At 32.1% G+C, this 15,291-nt stretch overlaps 2 protein-coding genes across 2 annotated transcripts; one reads left to right on the top strand and one right to left on the bottom strand.

The window, feature by feature from the left end:
* Positions 1-6,468: 6,468 nt before the first annotated feature.
* LOC104113037 (protein RER1A-like) lies at positions 6,469-10,015 on the top strand. The gene is made up of 4 exons (XM_009623118.4): positions 6,469-6,624; positions 7,770-8,130; positions 9,321-9,501; positions 9,629-10,015. Exons 2-4 carry the CDS (start codon positions 7,790-7,792, stop codon positions 9,680-9,682), a joined length of 576 nt encoding a protein of 191 aa, XP_009621413.1. The 5' UTR covers positions 6,469-6,624; positions 7,770-7,789; the 3' UTR covers positions 9,683-10,015.
* Positions 10,016-10,424: 409 nt separating this feature from the next.
* On the bottom strand, positions 10,425-12,824 carry LOC104113038 (protein NUCLEAR FUSION DEFECTIVE 4-like). Its single transcript, XM_009623119.4, has one exon. The coding sequence runs from the start codon at positions 12,708-12,710 to the stop codon at positions 11,040-11,042; it is 1,671 nt and encodes a 556-aa protein (XP_009621414.1). The 5' UTR covers positions 12,711-12,824; the 3' UTR covers positions 10,425-11,039.
* Positions 12,825-15,291: the final 2,467 nt, after the last annotated feature.

The following is a 15,291-nucleotide window of genomic DNA, read 5'->3' as shown; positions in this document are numbered from 1 at the left end:
CCAAATTCGAATTCAAAGCTTCAAAGTTTTTTAATGGTTGTCAATGGTGGAGAGTCAAACACCTTCAAGATTTATTGATTGACAACTTCAATTTGAATACCAATTGTGCAACATCACTGGAATTTGAACACCAATTGTGCAACACCTTCATCTTTACATTACTGGAATTTCAATAAGCATGGAATTGCTGCTCTCTTTCCCTTTGCTCTACATTACTGGAATTAGGGATTGAGAGATAGAGAGAGACGTAGAGAGAGCGCAGAGAGAGAGAGAGAGAGAGAGAGAGAGAGAGAGAGAGAGAGAGAGAGAGAGAGAGAGAGAGAGAGAGAGAGAGAGAGAGAGGGAGAAAGAATAAGGATGGGAAATAATTTATTCCTAATATAAAAGGATACTCATTTAATTTCTAAAGTATATATAATTGATAAATTGTATATAGTATGTAATTAAATTGAAACTTGAGTAGGGAGGGTAATAAAGTTTCAAATAGTGTATAGGAATGTAAAAATTCCTTCCAGCATTCATGGGATTCAATCCCAATTTTAGTTGATCTATTAATTAATGAGAACAAATAACATAAGAGAATTAATAAAGATCTTTCTAGTTCTTTAATATTTACCCATGTGAATTCTCTTTTATATTTGCACAACATGCTTAAATTAACATGGATAAACCAATTATGCCAACTGGATAAATTATCAATATTGATAAACTTTAGGTTTACACCATGACGTGTGCAATTATCAATAAACTCCAAGTTTATTATGATATGAGTTTTTATATCAATAAACTTCTACTTTATTGTGACATTCTTTTGTGGGATTTTTACCTATATGTACTACATTAGAAATCTATTTACCCTCATTGTTTGGGTTTTAACTTAATTACAAGTTGATATATAATTTACCAATTATATACAAATTAGTATTAATGCGTATCCTATTATATTAGGAATTGAATAGGGAATTCCCCTCTCTCTCTCTCTCTCTCTCTCTCTCTCTCTCTCTCTCTCTCTCTCTCTCTCTCTCTCTCTCTCTCTCTCTCTCTCTCTCTCTCTCTCTATATATATATATATATATATATATATATATATATATATATATATATATATATATATATATATATATTAATATCTTCATGTGGATTAACTGAAGAAATGATACTAATGTTAAGTGAAAAAAGAGAGAAGATTAGTACCTAACAAAGTTCTTACTTCAGATGCTATGAAAACGAGGAAGTAAATAGAAAAAAAAATAGCTATGATGAAGAGAATCATTTTAGTTATCATTCTTTTAGCTTTTTGGAATCAATAAACAAAATAGTATTAATTAGAAGCGAGTAGATTGAATTGAAAACTGTTAATCCATTAAAAACTCCATTGACAGCCATTAAAAAGCTTCAAAGCTTTGAATTCAAAAATAAATTTTTATGAAATTATTTTTTGTTTGGATTGGGTGTTGTTGCAAATGATTGGGAATATCCGTTGGAGTTTATATCTCAAATTTGAGATAATTTGGTGAAGATTCGAGGTGGTTTTGGTTGAAATTTCAGATTGAAACTCGAAAAAGAAGACATGAACAAGTTGTATATATTTTGTATGTCGAATATAGAAACGATATACAAAATATCTACAACTTACATAATTGTATATAAATTGTATGTAAATTGTAGTTTTTGACCGGATTCTGTACAAAAAATGTGTACTTGTGTTGTAGATAAATTATAAATTTTGATCGAATATGTATATATTTTGTAAAAAACTTTTGTTACTTCCTGTAAATATGAAAACTTAGACAAAATCGGGTAAATAAGTTTAAAATCTTGTATATATACGAAAAAGTCTCTTCTTTTGTTTGTGTAGTACAAACTAGAGAATAGAGCAAGTAGCTTTCCACATACATATTACCCCGCTACAAGTTGTAGTAATAGAAGATATTAAATCTTTTATTTATTTATAGTTTCAATATAACCAATCGCTTTTGCGAATACTTTAGAAACTCAATACGTTTCTTTGAGACTTACTACGGCACCATACCTTATTGATAATCAATTTTATTTCTCAAAAGTAGTATAATTGGATCTTCTAGAGCTTTCAATTAATTTTGTACTATAATATATTCATCAACATCCATATGGTGCATATCTCTTTCAAGAAGAAAGTTATACCATTATGGTCATGGTCAAAATCATTATAGGCAAGATATGTCGCTTCTATTACTTTTGCCCTGTAATAATCATATTGCCATAATATTTTGGCATAATCACAATAGGTACATGATCAATGGCCATTCATGCCATAATAATAAAATTATTTTCTTATTTCATCTCAAATCTTCTTCTAGATGTGAGTGTGGCGTATTCACTACCACCAGCACGTTCATATTCTTCCAAGAATGAATATGTAGTCATAAATCACATGTTGTCACATTCACATCATGAATAGACCATAATCATTTATATGTAATTTATAAAATTCTGTGTCAAATCGATGATAAATATTACTTTCACGGAGTGAAGGATTATTTTGAGAATCCTTATTATTCTCATTACCACAATGATGATGATTATAATTTGGTCTATTGCCACGTTCACATCCGTTGATACCTTCACGGTAATAATTTTATCTTCTTTCAAACTTATCACATATTGCTATCATATTCTCTTAAGGGAATGAGAATGAAGCAAATTCAATGGGACAAGTTTTCACTTCTTGTGCTCATAATCATACATAAATTTGATCATGGCAAGATATGAAAATTTTACCACTTTGGGTGGCTATAATTTCTCACAAACTCTATTAGAGTTATATTCAAAATCTATTGTCTTTGATTGTATGTAAAATTAAATGATAGAATTTCAAAAATTTAAAGAGAAAAATAAGATAAAATACTAACCTTAAATCCGGAATGAAGAATTTATTCCTGAAGAAAGTTTATGGAACAATTGACAATCATCATGCTCAATATTATGTACAAGTTGAGCCTCATGTGCATATCCCAAATTAAAATAATCGCCCTCTACTCGATTAAAATAACTGCCCTTTACTCGATTGTTATTACTACCTCTTCAATTAAGAAAACTAAAACTTGAAAAAGAAAACAATATTCTTTCGTAAGTCTAAGTAATAAGGAAACAATAATATTTTACTTTGAGCTATATACTCGAAATAATATTACTATATTTTATTGAAACGAACTAACATTATTTCATAAAATAAATACTACTACTTGATACTAATGGCTACTACTCATGTGATGAACTATGATTACATGATGTTTATTCGCTAGTTATTACGAATAGAGAAAAATAAAAAAATCAAACTACTCAATCATCTTTAACTACGTATCCATCACTGATCAAGTGGTCTATTTTTCCATCAGGGTGCTCAAAGAAGTCTGCCACATCCAAGTGAGTAATGTCAAATTCATTGTTAGAGACAAATTAGTTTCAGGGCCGTTATTCTTTAAGGATGCTTGATAAAACTCAACCAAATGTCTTGGTGTACGACAAATATTTGCCCAATGCCCTTTTCCACCGCAACGATAACATTCAGTTTATGAGCCCCTTGTCTTTGGCTTCTCATCTTTTCCTTTCCATTTTTGGTGGTTATTTTTCTTTGGGGGATGATTAATACCGAGAAAAATTCTTCCTTGGCTATGACCACGACCACGGCCACGAACAGGACCACGACCTTTTTCACACTTAGCATAATGGGAATATACCTCATCCACTGCAGGCTATGGGGTAGACCCGTTGGGTTGATTTTCGTGATTTCTCACGAGCAAATCGTTATTTTGTTCAGCCACAAGGAGAAGAGAAATCAACTCAGAGTACTTCTTGAAACCTTTTTCTCGGTACTGCTGTCGTAAGACCATATTGGAGGCATGAAACATTGTGAACGTTTTTTCAAGCATATCATAGTCAGTGATACTATCTCCGCAGAGTTTTAATTTATAAGTAATTCTGAACATCGCAGAATTATATTTAAAAACAGACTTAAAGTCTTGGAGCCTCAGATGAGCCCAATCATATCGTGCTTGTGGAAGAGTGACCAACTTTAAGTTGTCATATCTTTCTTTTAAGTCATTCCACAAAACAACTGGATCTTTGACCGTGAGATATTCTATTTTCAACCCTTCATCAAGGTGATGGCGTAAGAAAATCAAGGCCTTAGCACAATCTTGGGTAGATGCTTTATTTTTATCTTTAATGGCGTCTCCAGGATCCATTGCATCTAAATAGATTTCAGCATCCAACACCCACGACATATAGTTCTTGCCCGAAATTTCAAAGGCAACGAACTTTCATTTCATAATATCAGACATTATTAAAATAGCAGAAAACCTATACCTTAGTCTTCTCAAAGAGCTTCTTGAGACGGTAGAGTCTCGTGCCGATAACGTGAAATGAAACAATAAAAGAAGAAGAACAATATTGGAGAGAAAAGTAGAGAGAGAGAATTCTTATGGGAACTTTACATAAGTATCACGGTTTAAAAGAAATATAACAAATTCTTAGCATGAAACCCAATATTACAGTTGTGGCAGGAAAATATTTATAGTTGTAGCACACAATTCTATTAAAAATAAGAATATTAATTATTAATCCCCAAACATAAGCAATTTGAATGGAAAGCCAATAATTCTTTGTACAAAATCATGCCTTTTTTTCCTCTCTTTATCTATTAGCTTTCCTTCTTTTTCTTCATCTTATTAATTTTGTTTACTGCCGAAGCCAATTTATTTTCTAAATTTGTTCCATTCGTTTTCTTTTTAATTATCTTTCTTAAGTTTTTCTCTTCCTTCTTTCTTCCTTTCTTAACATAAAGATATTACTTCGATAATAATATATGTTAATATATACAAAACGTATATATAAAAAATATACATTGAATTAACACATATAAAATATACAAAAAAATATACATAAAAAATACATCTTCAATTAAGACGACACTTAGACATGTGAAATATACATAAAAAATATATCTTAAATTTAATTAAGATGGCATATAAATATACAAAAATAATATACATAAAAAATACATCCTGAATTAAAATGGCACTTGACATATAAAATATATTTGAAATATACATTAAAAATACATCTTAAAATAAGATGTCACTTCACAAATAAATATACAAAAATTATATACATAAAAATACATTTTGAATTAAAGTGATACTTGATATACAAAGTATAAAAGACATATGAATCAATACATCTTGAATTTAGGTGGCAATCATATATGCATCAGATTTTTAAAAATGGAGTGAAGAAGATGACTGTTGAAAAGGGAGAATGGAGATGGACAAAAAAGTACGTCCTATGATTAGTGAGTCAGTTAACTTATTAAACGTTGACCTTAATTTTTATAATATGCCAATAATGAAAAAAAGTACTCTTTATGGAATAAATAATAAATGATGCTATTTTTTTAAATAATAGTTAAAAAAGGATCAAGCGCGTAAAAAACTCTTTTTTTGTGTTCTTATTGATTTGGGATGGATTACAATGGAATAGAACCCTCTATTTATAGGGAAAAAGTGACTTAGCCACAACAAACCCTAAAATCTCTCTAAAATATAGACGTTCACCTTAAATACAATTCTATTTATAATATTTATATTCTATTCAAAAAATATATAAAATTTATATTTTTTGACTAAGAGTAACTATACAATATCGTTTTCTATTACATTCTGTAAAGTCAATGAAGGCTGGGGCTAGATTGGGCTCAGTACCCCATCTTGATAGTTCTACTTCACTCTTTTTTTTTTGGTTGATAAGTTACATATTTGGCCCCGCGGCAAAAAATAATTACATCAGATACATAAAAAAATATTAGGCTACTTTTGTTACACTTTATTGTGTGTCTCCCTCGGCTTTTCAAACAAATCCGACCCTCCCAGGTAAAAGGAAAGAGCAAATAAAAGTACTAACATTCACAAAATTAAGCTCGACCTAATAATTATTGTCAGTAATTTACTAATAAAAGTAACTCATCGAATGGTGAAAATTATTTGAAATAGTTTTGAATTTTTGTTCATAGGTGTTTAAAATAATGTTCATGCATTCCGAATGTCTATAAAGATAGTTAAAAATGTAATTCTTGATATTTAAATGTCATGACTAATCAGATTTTAAAAAAAGAATTAAGTCTCACAATGGATTTTTTACTTTATATACGCAAATTGAATAAGCTAGTTATTGTGTGTTAATTAAGAGTTACTAACATATCTAGTCCAACTAGAGTATGGTAAACTACAAACTAACTAATCTAGTTACAACTGGATAAATATAAAATCTCTGTTTAGATTGTTTTAACAGTAAAGAGTTCACAATCATATACATTCATAGTGATATAAATTCAAATTAGTCCTGATTAAATATGTAAAAGGAAAAAGAAAAGAAATGAGAAAATGCAGGGGAATAGAAAATGATAAATACTAGTGAAAAGGGGGACAAAGCACAAATATCAATTGAAAAAAAGATAGATAATAGTAAAAATTCTCCGTTCGTCGGCAGGCCCATTTTAGTGGAGTAAGAGCACAGATCCGATCGTAATTTCTCCTCTGCCCGCCCTCCCCAAGACTCAATCTCCTCATTTATCTTCAGTTAGCGAAGGTAACTTTTGTATTATCATTTTTTTTCAATGTTCGTTTTGTATTCTCTAACCCTAATTTTTCTACTAACCCGAATAGCGAACATGGACTGCCACACATTTATGTAAAATTTCCATTTTATTGTCGTATCGTATGGCGAATTTTCTTTTATCGTATTAATTTCCAGTTTCGGATCTGATTCTTATTGTTGTTTGAGTATATATTTTTCTTTTTTTTGTTTTGTTTAGGAATGATTTTTTAATGTGATCTTAGCTCTGGGTATCTTTATGACTAGGATAAATAAGAATGTGTTAAGAGTTATTTTCTTTGCGTCGTTTGTAATGTAGTAATTTACAGCTGGGTTCCATTGGACCGAATGAACTTGACTTTAAGGTTATTAATGGAGGATTATAGGGTATCAAATTATGATGGGGTGAGTCAGTTCAAGTCCCAACTCCCCAAAGTTTGCTTTGGTCAACGTCGAAATCAATCATCACTTTTCCATTTTATTTATTTTTTTCTTTTAATTCTAGCTACACAATTGATTTACTAAAAAATAATTGCATGATAAAATGAAACTATATCCTACATTTTAAGTGAATTTCCCCCCCTTTTTTCACAAAACTATGATGGGTTGTGACTACTAGCTGAAGTTGAACCCACTTTATCTTAAATAAGTACATCACTAACTAAAGCTCGCCTAGTTTGGACGGATTTGGCAGGTTACGCATGTCTGGGTCAGAATTGACCTCCCATAGGGGATTTTAGTGATGTTACATTTTAACTACCATTGAACGGGAATACATGTGATTTCTATGGGTTTTGTTTTAGCCCGTCACTTTGCCAGCAACAGTTTTATTTTTAAAGTGTGACAGTTGGGTGCCTATTAATGAATTCATGGAGGGTGTTGCAACTGTCTGGTAATAAGAAAGTAGTATCGTTGTTCACATGTCAATGATTGATATTATGGTGTGTGGTATGAGCGATCAGCCTTTTTACTAGTGTTAATTTCCTAGCGGTCTAAGCATTTATAGAATTCAAAGTCCAAACTCTTCTATTTCGTAGCTTGAGCAAGTAGTGCACTCAGCTGGCTATGTATATCTAGCTGTTTCTACCACAATGTCTTGCTTGTGTTAATCTTATTGCATTGTTTTATGGAACTTCTAGGATTGTGAAATTGAGTTTTTATGGAGGGTGATGGTGCCTCAGCGGCTGCAGCATTGAACAAACAGAGGCTTGAACTTTCAAAACTTTTCCAATACTATTTAGATAAAACTACTCCTCATGCTACATATAGGTGGATTGGAACTTTTGTCTTAGCATTGCTTTATGCTCTGCGGGTTTATTATGTTCAAGGATTCTATGTTGTTACCTACGGTTTGGGCATCTATATACTCAATTTGCTGATCGGTTTCCTGTCACCTCTTGTTGACCCCGAGTCCGAACCTTCAGACGGACCTTTGTTGCCAACTAAAGGTTCAGATGAATTCAAGCCTTTCATACGTCGCCTCCCGGAATTCAAGTTCTGGTAATAGTTCCTGCTTTATATGGGTTTTGCCTTGCTAATTTCAAAGGAGAAAGTGTTGTCATCTCTCCATTTTGTATTATCTTGTATCAAAATCGCTTCAATTTGCTTTATCTCGTTGTGAAATGTTTCTATTGGTCAACTTTGAATACTACTATTTATTGATGCATTAGAACCTCATCGCATAAGTGCATTTGAAGTAACTCTTAATTGATTTGCCTTTTGTCAATTTTAAGTCACCATTGTACTTATTTTGTCCCTTGGAGCTTTTAGTATTTGACATGGCAGCACTAACATCTTCGTTATACCTCGAAACAGCACCATGACCATAGATTTAGCTGTTTCTAAATTCTGCCCAGCATATTCAACATTTATGTTGTACCTTGCATTATGGTTCTGTTTATACAAATTCTTTTTCATTATTGCTTAAGTTGCTGCACCATATCTGTATTTCAAAGATCTCGTAAGTAGTAGCACCTGAGATCCATTTTCCCTGCGCAACAAGGTCTTGGATATTTTGATTAATTTTCACCGGTTAAAGTGTACTGGCCTATGATATGATTTTTGATGAATGTGTCTGTCCTATTAAGAGTAACGGCACTTCAGGAATCAGGAGATTGCAGATTGGTTACTAAACCCTTTCAAAGAAATATTTAGCCCAGGTCTGTCATGGTTGTTAAAGAGAATATTGAGCCTAGCGCCTACAGCTATTTATCCTTTTTTCTTTTGGCTCTTGCTTATTTGTAATCTTTTGCCTATTACTTTGATTTCTTCTGTTTGGTGGTCCTTTAGAAGGTCTTCCACCACCTCAAAATTAACATGGTTTTTCATTTATGTCCCTGTGTGCATGAATTTCCTGTTGTGAAACACTGCTGCATTTTTTGCATAAGATCTTGTGCTGGCTTATTTTTCATGTAAGAAACATGAGTTGAAGAAAGGAGAAGATTTGTTTTTCCTCCCGTCGGTCATTATCAGACAGGCCTGAATAGATACCAGAATTCATTTAGCTGACCCCAGCCAGCCTTGTTAGAAAGTAGCAACCCTAACCAGTTTGGGTGTGAAGCTGCCCTGTATCTTTTGTTATATAGTCAACATAGAATAGGAGAGGTTTTATGCATGTTTTAGGCCATCTAGTACTTTCTTGAACCTTTTGGTTGTAGCAGCAATATTTAATGCTCCTTTATTTTTTTCAGGTATGCCATAACAAAGGCTTTCTGTGTGGCATTTGTCATGACTTTCTTCTCCCTTTTTGATGTTCCTGTGTTCTGGCCTATATTGTTGTGCTACTGGATTGTTCTTTTTGTCCTTACCATGAGACGACAAATTATGCACATGATTAAATACAGATACATCCCATTCAACCTTGGAAAGCAGGTAATCTCAGTAGCTAAGAGTAGTTTTATGTCTCAACTAGCATTCGAGCTGCTGATGCAGGCAACTTTAGGTTACTATTCTCATTTGGAGGAAGTGTTTAATATTGTTTCTTCTGTTATTGCAACAGAAATATTCTGGTAAAAGGCCATCAACAAGTGGCAGCAGCCCAAGGGCTGACTGAACTTTTGCTGGTTTTGGAGAAAGTGGAGAAGGAAGAAGAAGAAAAGAACAAGATGGATTGATGCATATCTTTTGGTTAATGTGATTTGTACTTACATTGAACTCTGACCCAAAAAACAGAGAAACAATTGTAGTTTGTTAGCGTTCTTTAATTGTTTTCTTTTCCAGTTTTTTCTTGATCATCTCTGGTAATATTAATCTAATTTTTGGACGTAGAGAACCGGAGTTATTCCTTTGTTTGCAATAGAAGCTACGTATACGGAGAATGATCTTTTGTAGTCACTGGCACTGGAATTTCTTTGGCATATGAAATTACATCCCTTCGTAACCTGTACTTTATGCATCCACCCTCTGGTTGTCCAAGATCTGATTCAGTGTACAACTTGAGTTACTTGTAAAATCTTTCTAGTATATTGTGAAGTGGCTGTATCGCTGTTTTGTCTTGTTGAGGCTATTATATCTGATCGAGTCATGTTCATCTCAACAAACGCTCCTCAATTCAAAGTGAACTTGAGGTCGACTATATGAATTCTCATTGTCCATGTAATTCCATTTAAACTAATCTAAATCCAGCGTGCATTCTTTTACATTGTCATCTCTTGCTCAGCTTGAAGACCATTTATTGCAAGAAATAAGCATTAAAAGGGCAAAAAGGTCGAAGTGTGAATTCTATTGGATTATAATCCTTTAGTGACCTGTAATCCTTTCTAAAGACGCTTTGACGTAAAATTTTATAGAAGCTATGAATAATGTAACTTTTGTTATAAAGAACATAAGAAAAGTGGCATAGAGTCTAGAAAAAAAGAAAAGAAAAGCTGCACGTTAAAATAAAATTAAAACAAGAGAAAAACTTAAGAGATTGTAAAAAGAAAAAAAGAAGATAAATGAAGCATAAGAGAAGCTGCAAAAGAGAACAAGAGAAATCTGGTTTTGCAAAAAGTGTCTTCTCAATAAAATCCATCCAGAAGTAATCCAGTACAAGAACCTTAATGCGCCAAACTCCAACAGAAAATATCATGAGCCAAGAATCCTTGATATTTGTCAACATGTCAATCTATTTTCTTGATTTCTGTATAATGTATTACACTGGTTCATATTCGGTATCCCATATAATCAATCAATATGACTCAAACTATTAGCTATAAACCATAGCATGTTACAAAATGTGTGGAGCATACACTATTTGGCCAAGTTTACTCTGAGCCTCCAGAAGTTAAGCTTGCTCCCTAAATTTCATATTCCATATCCCCTATAATGGATCAGTAGGACTTAAAACTTTTAGCTATAAATCATAGCATGTTACAAAATGTGTGGCAGAATGAAACTATTTGGCCAAGCTTACTCTGAGCCTCCAAAAGTTAAGCTTGCTCCCTAAATTTCTTGTATATATCACCTCTATAGAACTTTCTTGTTCTAAGCACCAAAATGTATGATACAATGCACCCTACAAAACTTGCTGCAGCAATAATCAGAAAAGAAAGCCTATAACACTCGATACCGATGCATGTCAAATGGTCCCCAGGCTTCCTTAAAAGTCCCAAGGCTGCCATTTGCTTCAAAGCTTCCTTGTCATAAAAATGACCAACCAATCTAACATTGAACACATAAGCCCCAATTGGGCTAGCTGCGCCGCCAAAATTGAGCAATGTAGCATAGTGTTTTAGGCCAAAAAGTTCAGATATGATTGAAAATATCAACGGTGCCATAGCTCCAAAGCAAAACCCAAGTATAGCCAACGCGACTTCAAGAAAACTTGGAACTCCCATTGCTATAAGAATATGGCCAAAGCAAGATAGAAGAAGCACCAAAGTAAGCATCAACGGACGAGGGACTTTATACTTTGTCAACAAAATCTCAGAGGCAAAGCCAGAAACTACTCTTCCAAGATAACCCCATATACTCACTAGTGAAGTAAATGTTGCAATACTCATGTTAGGATATCCTAATGCCTTACCAATTTGACCTATGTTATCGATAGCTGTCAACGTTCCACCAGCTCCAAAGATAGTAGTAATAAACAAAATCAACATATCAATGCTCAAAAGTGCTTGCAAAATCGTATAATCTTCACCTCTCTCCGGTGGCTTAAAAACATTCTTGAACCATGAAACTCCTTTTGCTTGATTTCTTGAAAGTAACTTCACTTGTTCTGTTCCTTTCAACGGAACAGACTCATCAAATACTAGTTTCTTGCTCTTCCCGAGTTTTAACTCTTCTCTAATTACAATAACTATAGGCGCAAATAGCAAAAGCAGCACGATACAAGAACTCAATCTATACTCAACCAAACTAAAGGCTACCCTATTCTGCAAAATAGTGATCATTAACAGAAATCCAGCTAGACCAAGTGATATGTAAAGAAGTTGATAGAAAATCTTGACCTCATTTTCTTGAAGATTAATGACTTTCATAACCCTAACATATTTAAGCAAAATGCAGCAAACAAATGGAGGGAGCCAAGCAATAAGCAAGACTAAAGATTTCCCATCATTCCCATAAAATGCATGAAACAACTGTGTAATAATTGCACCACTTAAACCAACAAACCCTTTTAACAATCCAATTACAATTCCCCTGCTTTCAGGGAAATTCTTGACACACGTAACTAAAGCACCAGTATTAGTAAAAGTCTGAGAATTAGCACCAATCATTAAACACAAACACATTTGCCAAACCTGTGGTTTGACTAATTCATCACCGTTGACTGCTAACCACAAGTAAATGTACCCTGAAAAATTCATCACTGATCCAATTAAAAGAACAACCCAAGGCGGACAAACTTCATTAATTAACCCAGCTATAATTCCTACGTTAGCACCGACATCCTTAAAAAAGCTCAACAAATTTAAGGTTGTTTGGTCATAACCCAATGAAGATTTGACATGTTGTGAATAAAGACCAAATAAGTAAGTGCCACCAGAAACTGACAAGATCAAGATTGAAGCGAAAACTGTGAACCATCGGCCGTTGAGAATGTTATGGGGGCCTAAGTTTTTTCCCCAATTTCTCAAACTGAAATCTGCCGTCATCAGTTTTGAAGTCTCCGTCAGATCGGACAAGCTTTTTTTCTGAGTTTCCGATCTGGGGTTCAGCTGGTACTTCGTCAACGGCTTTGAGGTTTCCAATTTTCATGGGAGGTTTAATATTTATACATTGGCAAATGTAAGAAAATCTTACTTTTCTCTATATTCTTTTAATTAAGATTTAAAATAAATATATTGATACTAATAAAAACTTACTTATATTCGGTTTTTATGCTAAATTATAGTACTAAGTTACCATGGTAAAGTCATGATTAAGGTAACTAATTATGATTTAATGATAAAATGTGCGAATAAATTTTTATCATTTGATACTTGATAAATAAACAACCTACTATTAGTGGTTAAATTACACTTAATTGTATTATTTTATACTTCAGTATGATATAACGTAAATCCTTTATATGCTGATAATAAATTTCTATTTTATACTATCATAGACTACTTAAATTTAATAGGTATTATGGTAAGTGTTGGTTGGTACATAATTTGGGAAGTATGGTAAACAGGTAAAGTAAGTTGTCAAAATCATTTAAATTGCACATATAGAGACAATTTTTTTTTTACAACATTTTACTAAATAAATTTCAAAACCCTTTTAACTGGTTTAGTTTTATGTAATGACTGTATAATTATTTTTCAACTATAAATAACTTTAGAAGGCAAATTATATACTTATAACTGTGTATAGAAAATTTGAGTTGTCAATTTGGCTAAATATACCTTGCTAACGTTTGGCCGATTCCCAAATTTGTTCTGAAAAATCTATTTTGGGTGAAGTTTGGTTTGAAGATGAAAATGTGTTTGGACAACCTATGATAATCGTAATAGGAAGGGCTTTTTTCACTTTTAGCCCGCGCCCGAAACCACTTATATTTGTAAAAATAGCAAGGCTAGCCAGTTTTCGAACTGGTAATTGAAAAATAGCCAGCGTTTGCAAAGTCATTGAAAAATAGCTATTATTTTGCTGCAACATGAAAACTTCCAGCATAATATACCGGAGATTGGTGCACTTGTGTATGAACTTCCAGTATATTATGCTGGAACTCCAGCACACGGAAAATTCCAGCATGATATACTGGAGATTGGAACACCTCCAATTTATTATGCTGGAACTCCAGTATATTATGCTGAAAGTTCACATGTAAAAAATTCGAACTCCAGTATATTATGCTGGAATATTTTTCGGTTTTTGAACAGTGTTTTCATTCAAATTTATCTTTACATGAAAAGTGGCTAAATTTCGATTACTTTTGAAGTTGTGGCTATTTTTCAACTATCACTTGTAAATCTGGCTATTTTTGAATTTCGCACTTTATATTTAGTAGCCGAAAAATTTATATAATTTTTGTATATAACATACATAATGTATATATATACAAAAAATATACATTTTTTGACTATTATTTTGAGAGCGATTATACCATTTTCCGAATAGGAATATGTTCTCAAAATTCAATTTCAAAGCTAAATTGGCTATAGCTTTTACAAAATGCTTGCTTCAAGTGTCTATTGATGAAAACTAATTTATTTGGTCTTGGCTAGTTTTCCCACATCGAGTGGGATAAAGAAAACAAGCATAGAGCAAAGGTTCTTGAAATGGGCAATTGCCTAATTGAAGAGTATGTCGCCTGTACAAAAAGCGACCTGCTTTAAAATTGTTACAATAATTTTAGTCTAAATGGCCAAATTAATTGATTATATGTCAACAAACCAACCATATTCCAGGTGCTAACATTAGAGTTACCTTCATGGGAGAGTTCAGTATTTGAATTTTAAAATAGCAACATTATGTGTTACTAATTAGATTTTGACTTTAATTTTTGTATGTATTTTAATGAATTTCTTAATATAAATTTAGAGTTTGGACTAAAGCTATTAATAAATTTCCTCTCCGCTTATATAGATAAGTAGATTGTATATTGGTCACATACTCAAAATTGATATTCACACTTTATTTCCATAATTATAACTTGACTAGTTACGTCATATGCCATCTCCAGCCCATGCCTCCATTTTTTCTTCCAAAATGGAGTAAACTCAAAAATAGATTAAAGTTACTCCAACCATTATTCCAAAAAGAATATTCTATTTTATATTCTTCTTTTTTATAATATTATATTATTATCTTTTATTTAAATTTTATTTTCTTATTTCTATTAAAGAAATTCTATCTTTTTTATTTTTTTTACATATTCATCACATATAATTTATATGCCTCTCGTATATAATCATTTAATAAAATTATTTTATCCCATAATTTTTTAAATAATATAATTTATAAGCAAATATTATAGATTATATATATTAACGGATAATTCAAATAAAAGTGAAATCATTGAGATACAAGATAATTAAATACATATTAATTATGATAAAATTTAGATTAAATACTACACAAATATTCAACTTCCACCTCTAGTATGCTCCCATAAATGATCTATTAATGCATTATGAAGTGCAAAATGAACATCTTTGTCCTTAATTCTTTTGTGTCGAGCTAAAAATTATTCAAATCAGTGATTTTCATCTACTACCATTTCTACCGTTGGAGGTGGACATTCCCAAT

The sequence above is a fragment of the Nicotiana tomentosiformis genome, chromosome 1 (assembly GCF_000390325.3).
Source record: "Nicotiana tomentosiformis chromosome 1, ASM39032v3, whole genome shotgun sequence".
NCBI lineage: Eukaryota > Viridiplantae > Streptophyta > Magnoliopsida > Solanales > Solanaceae > Nicotiana > Nicotiana tomentosiformis.
This window is presented reverse-complemented; position numbering and strand designations above follow the sequence as displayed.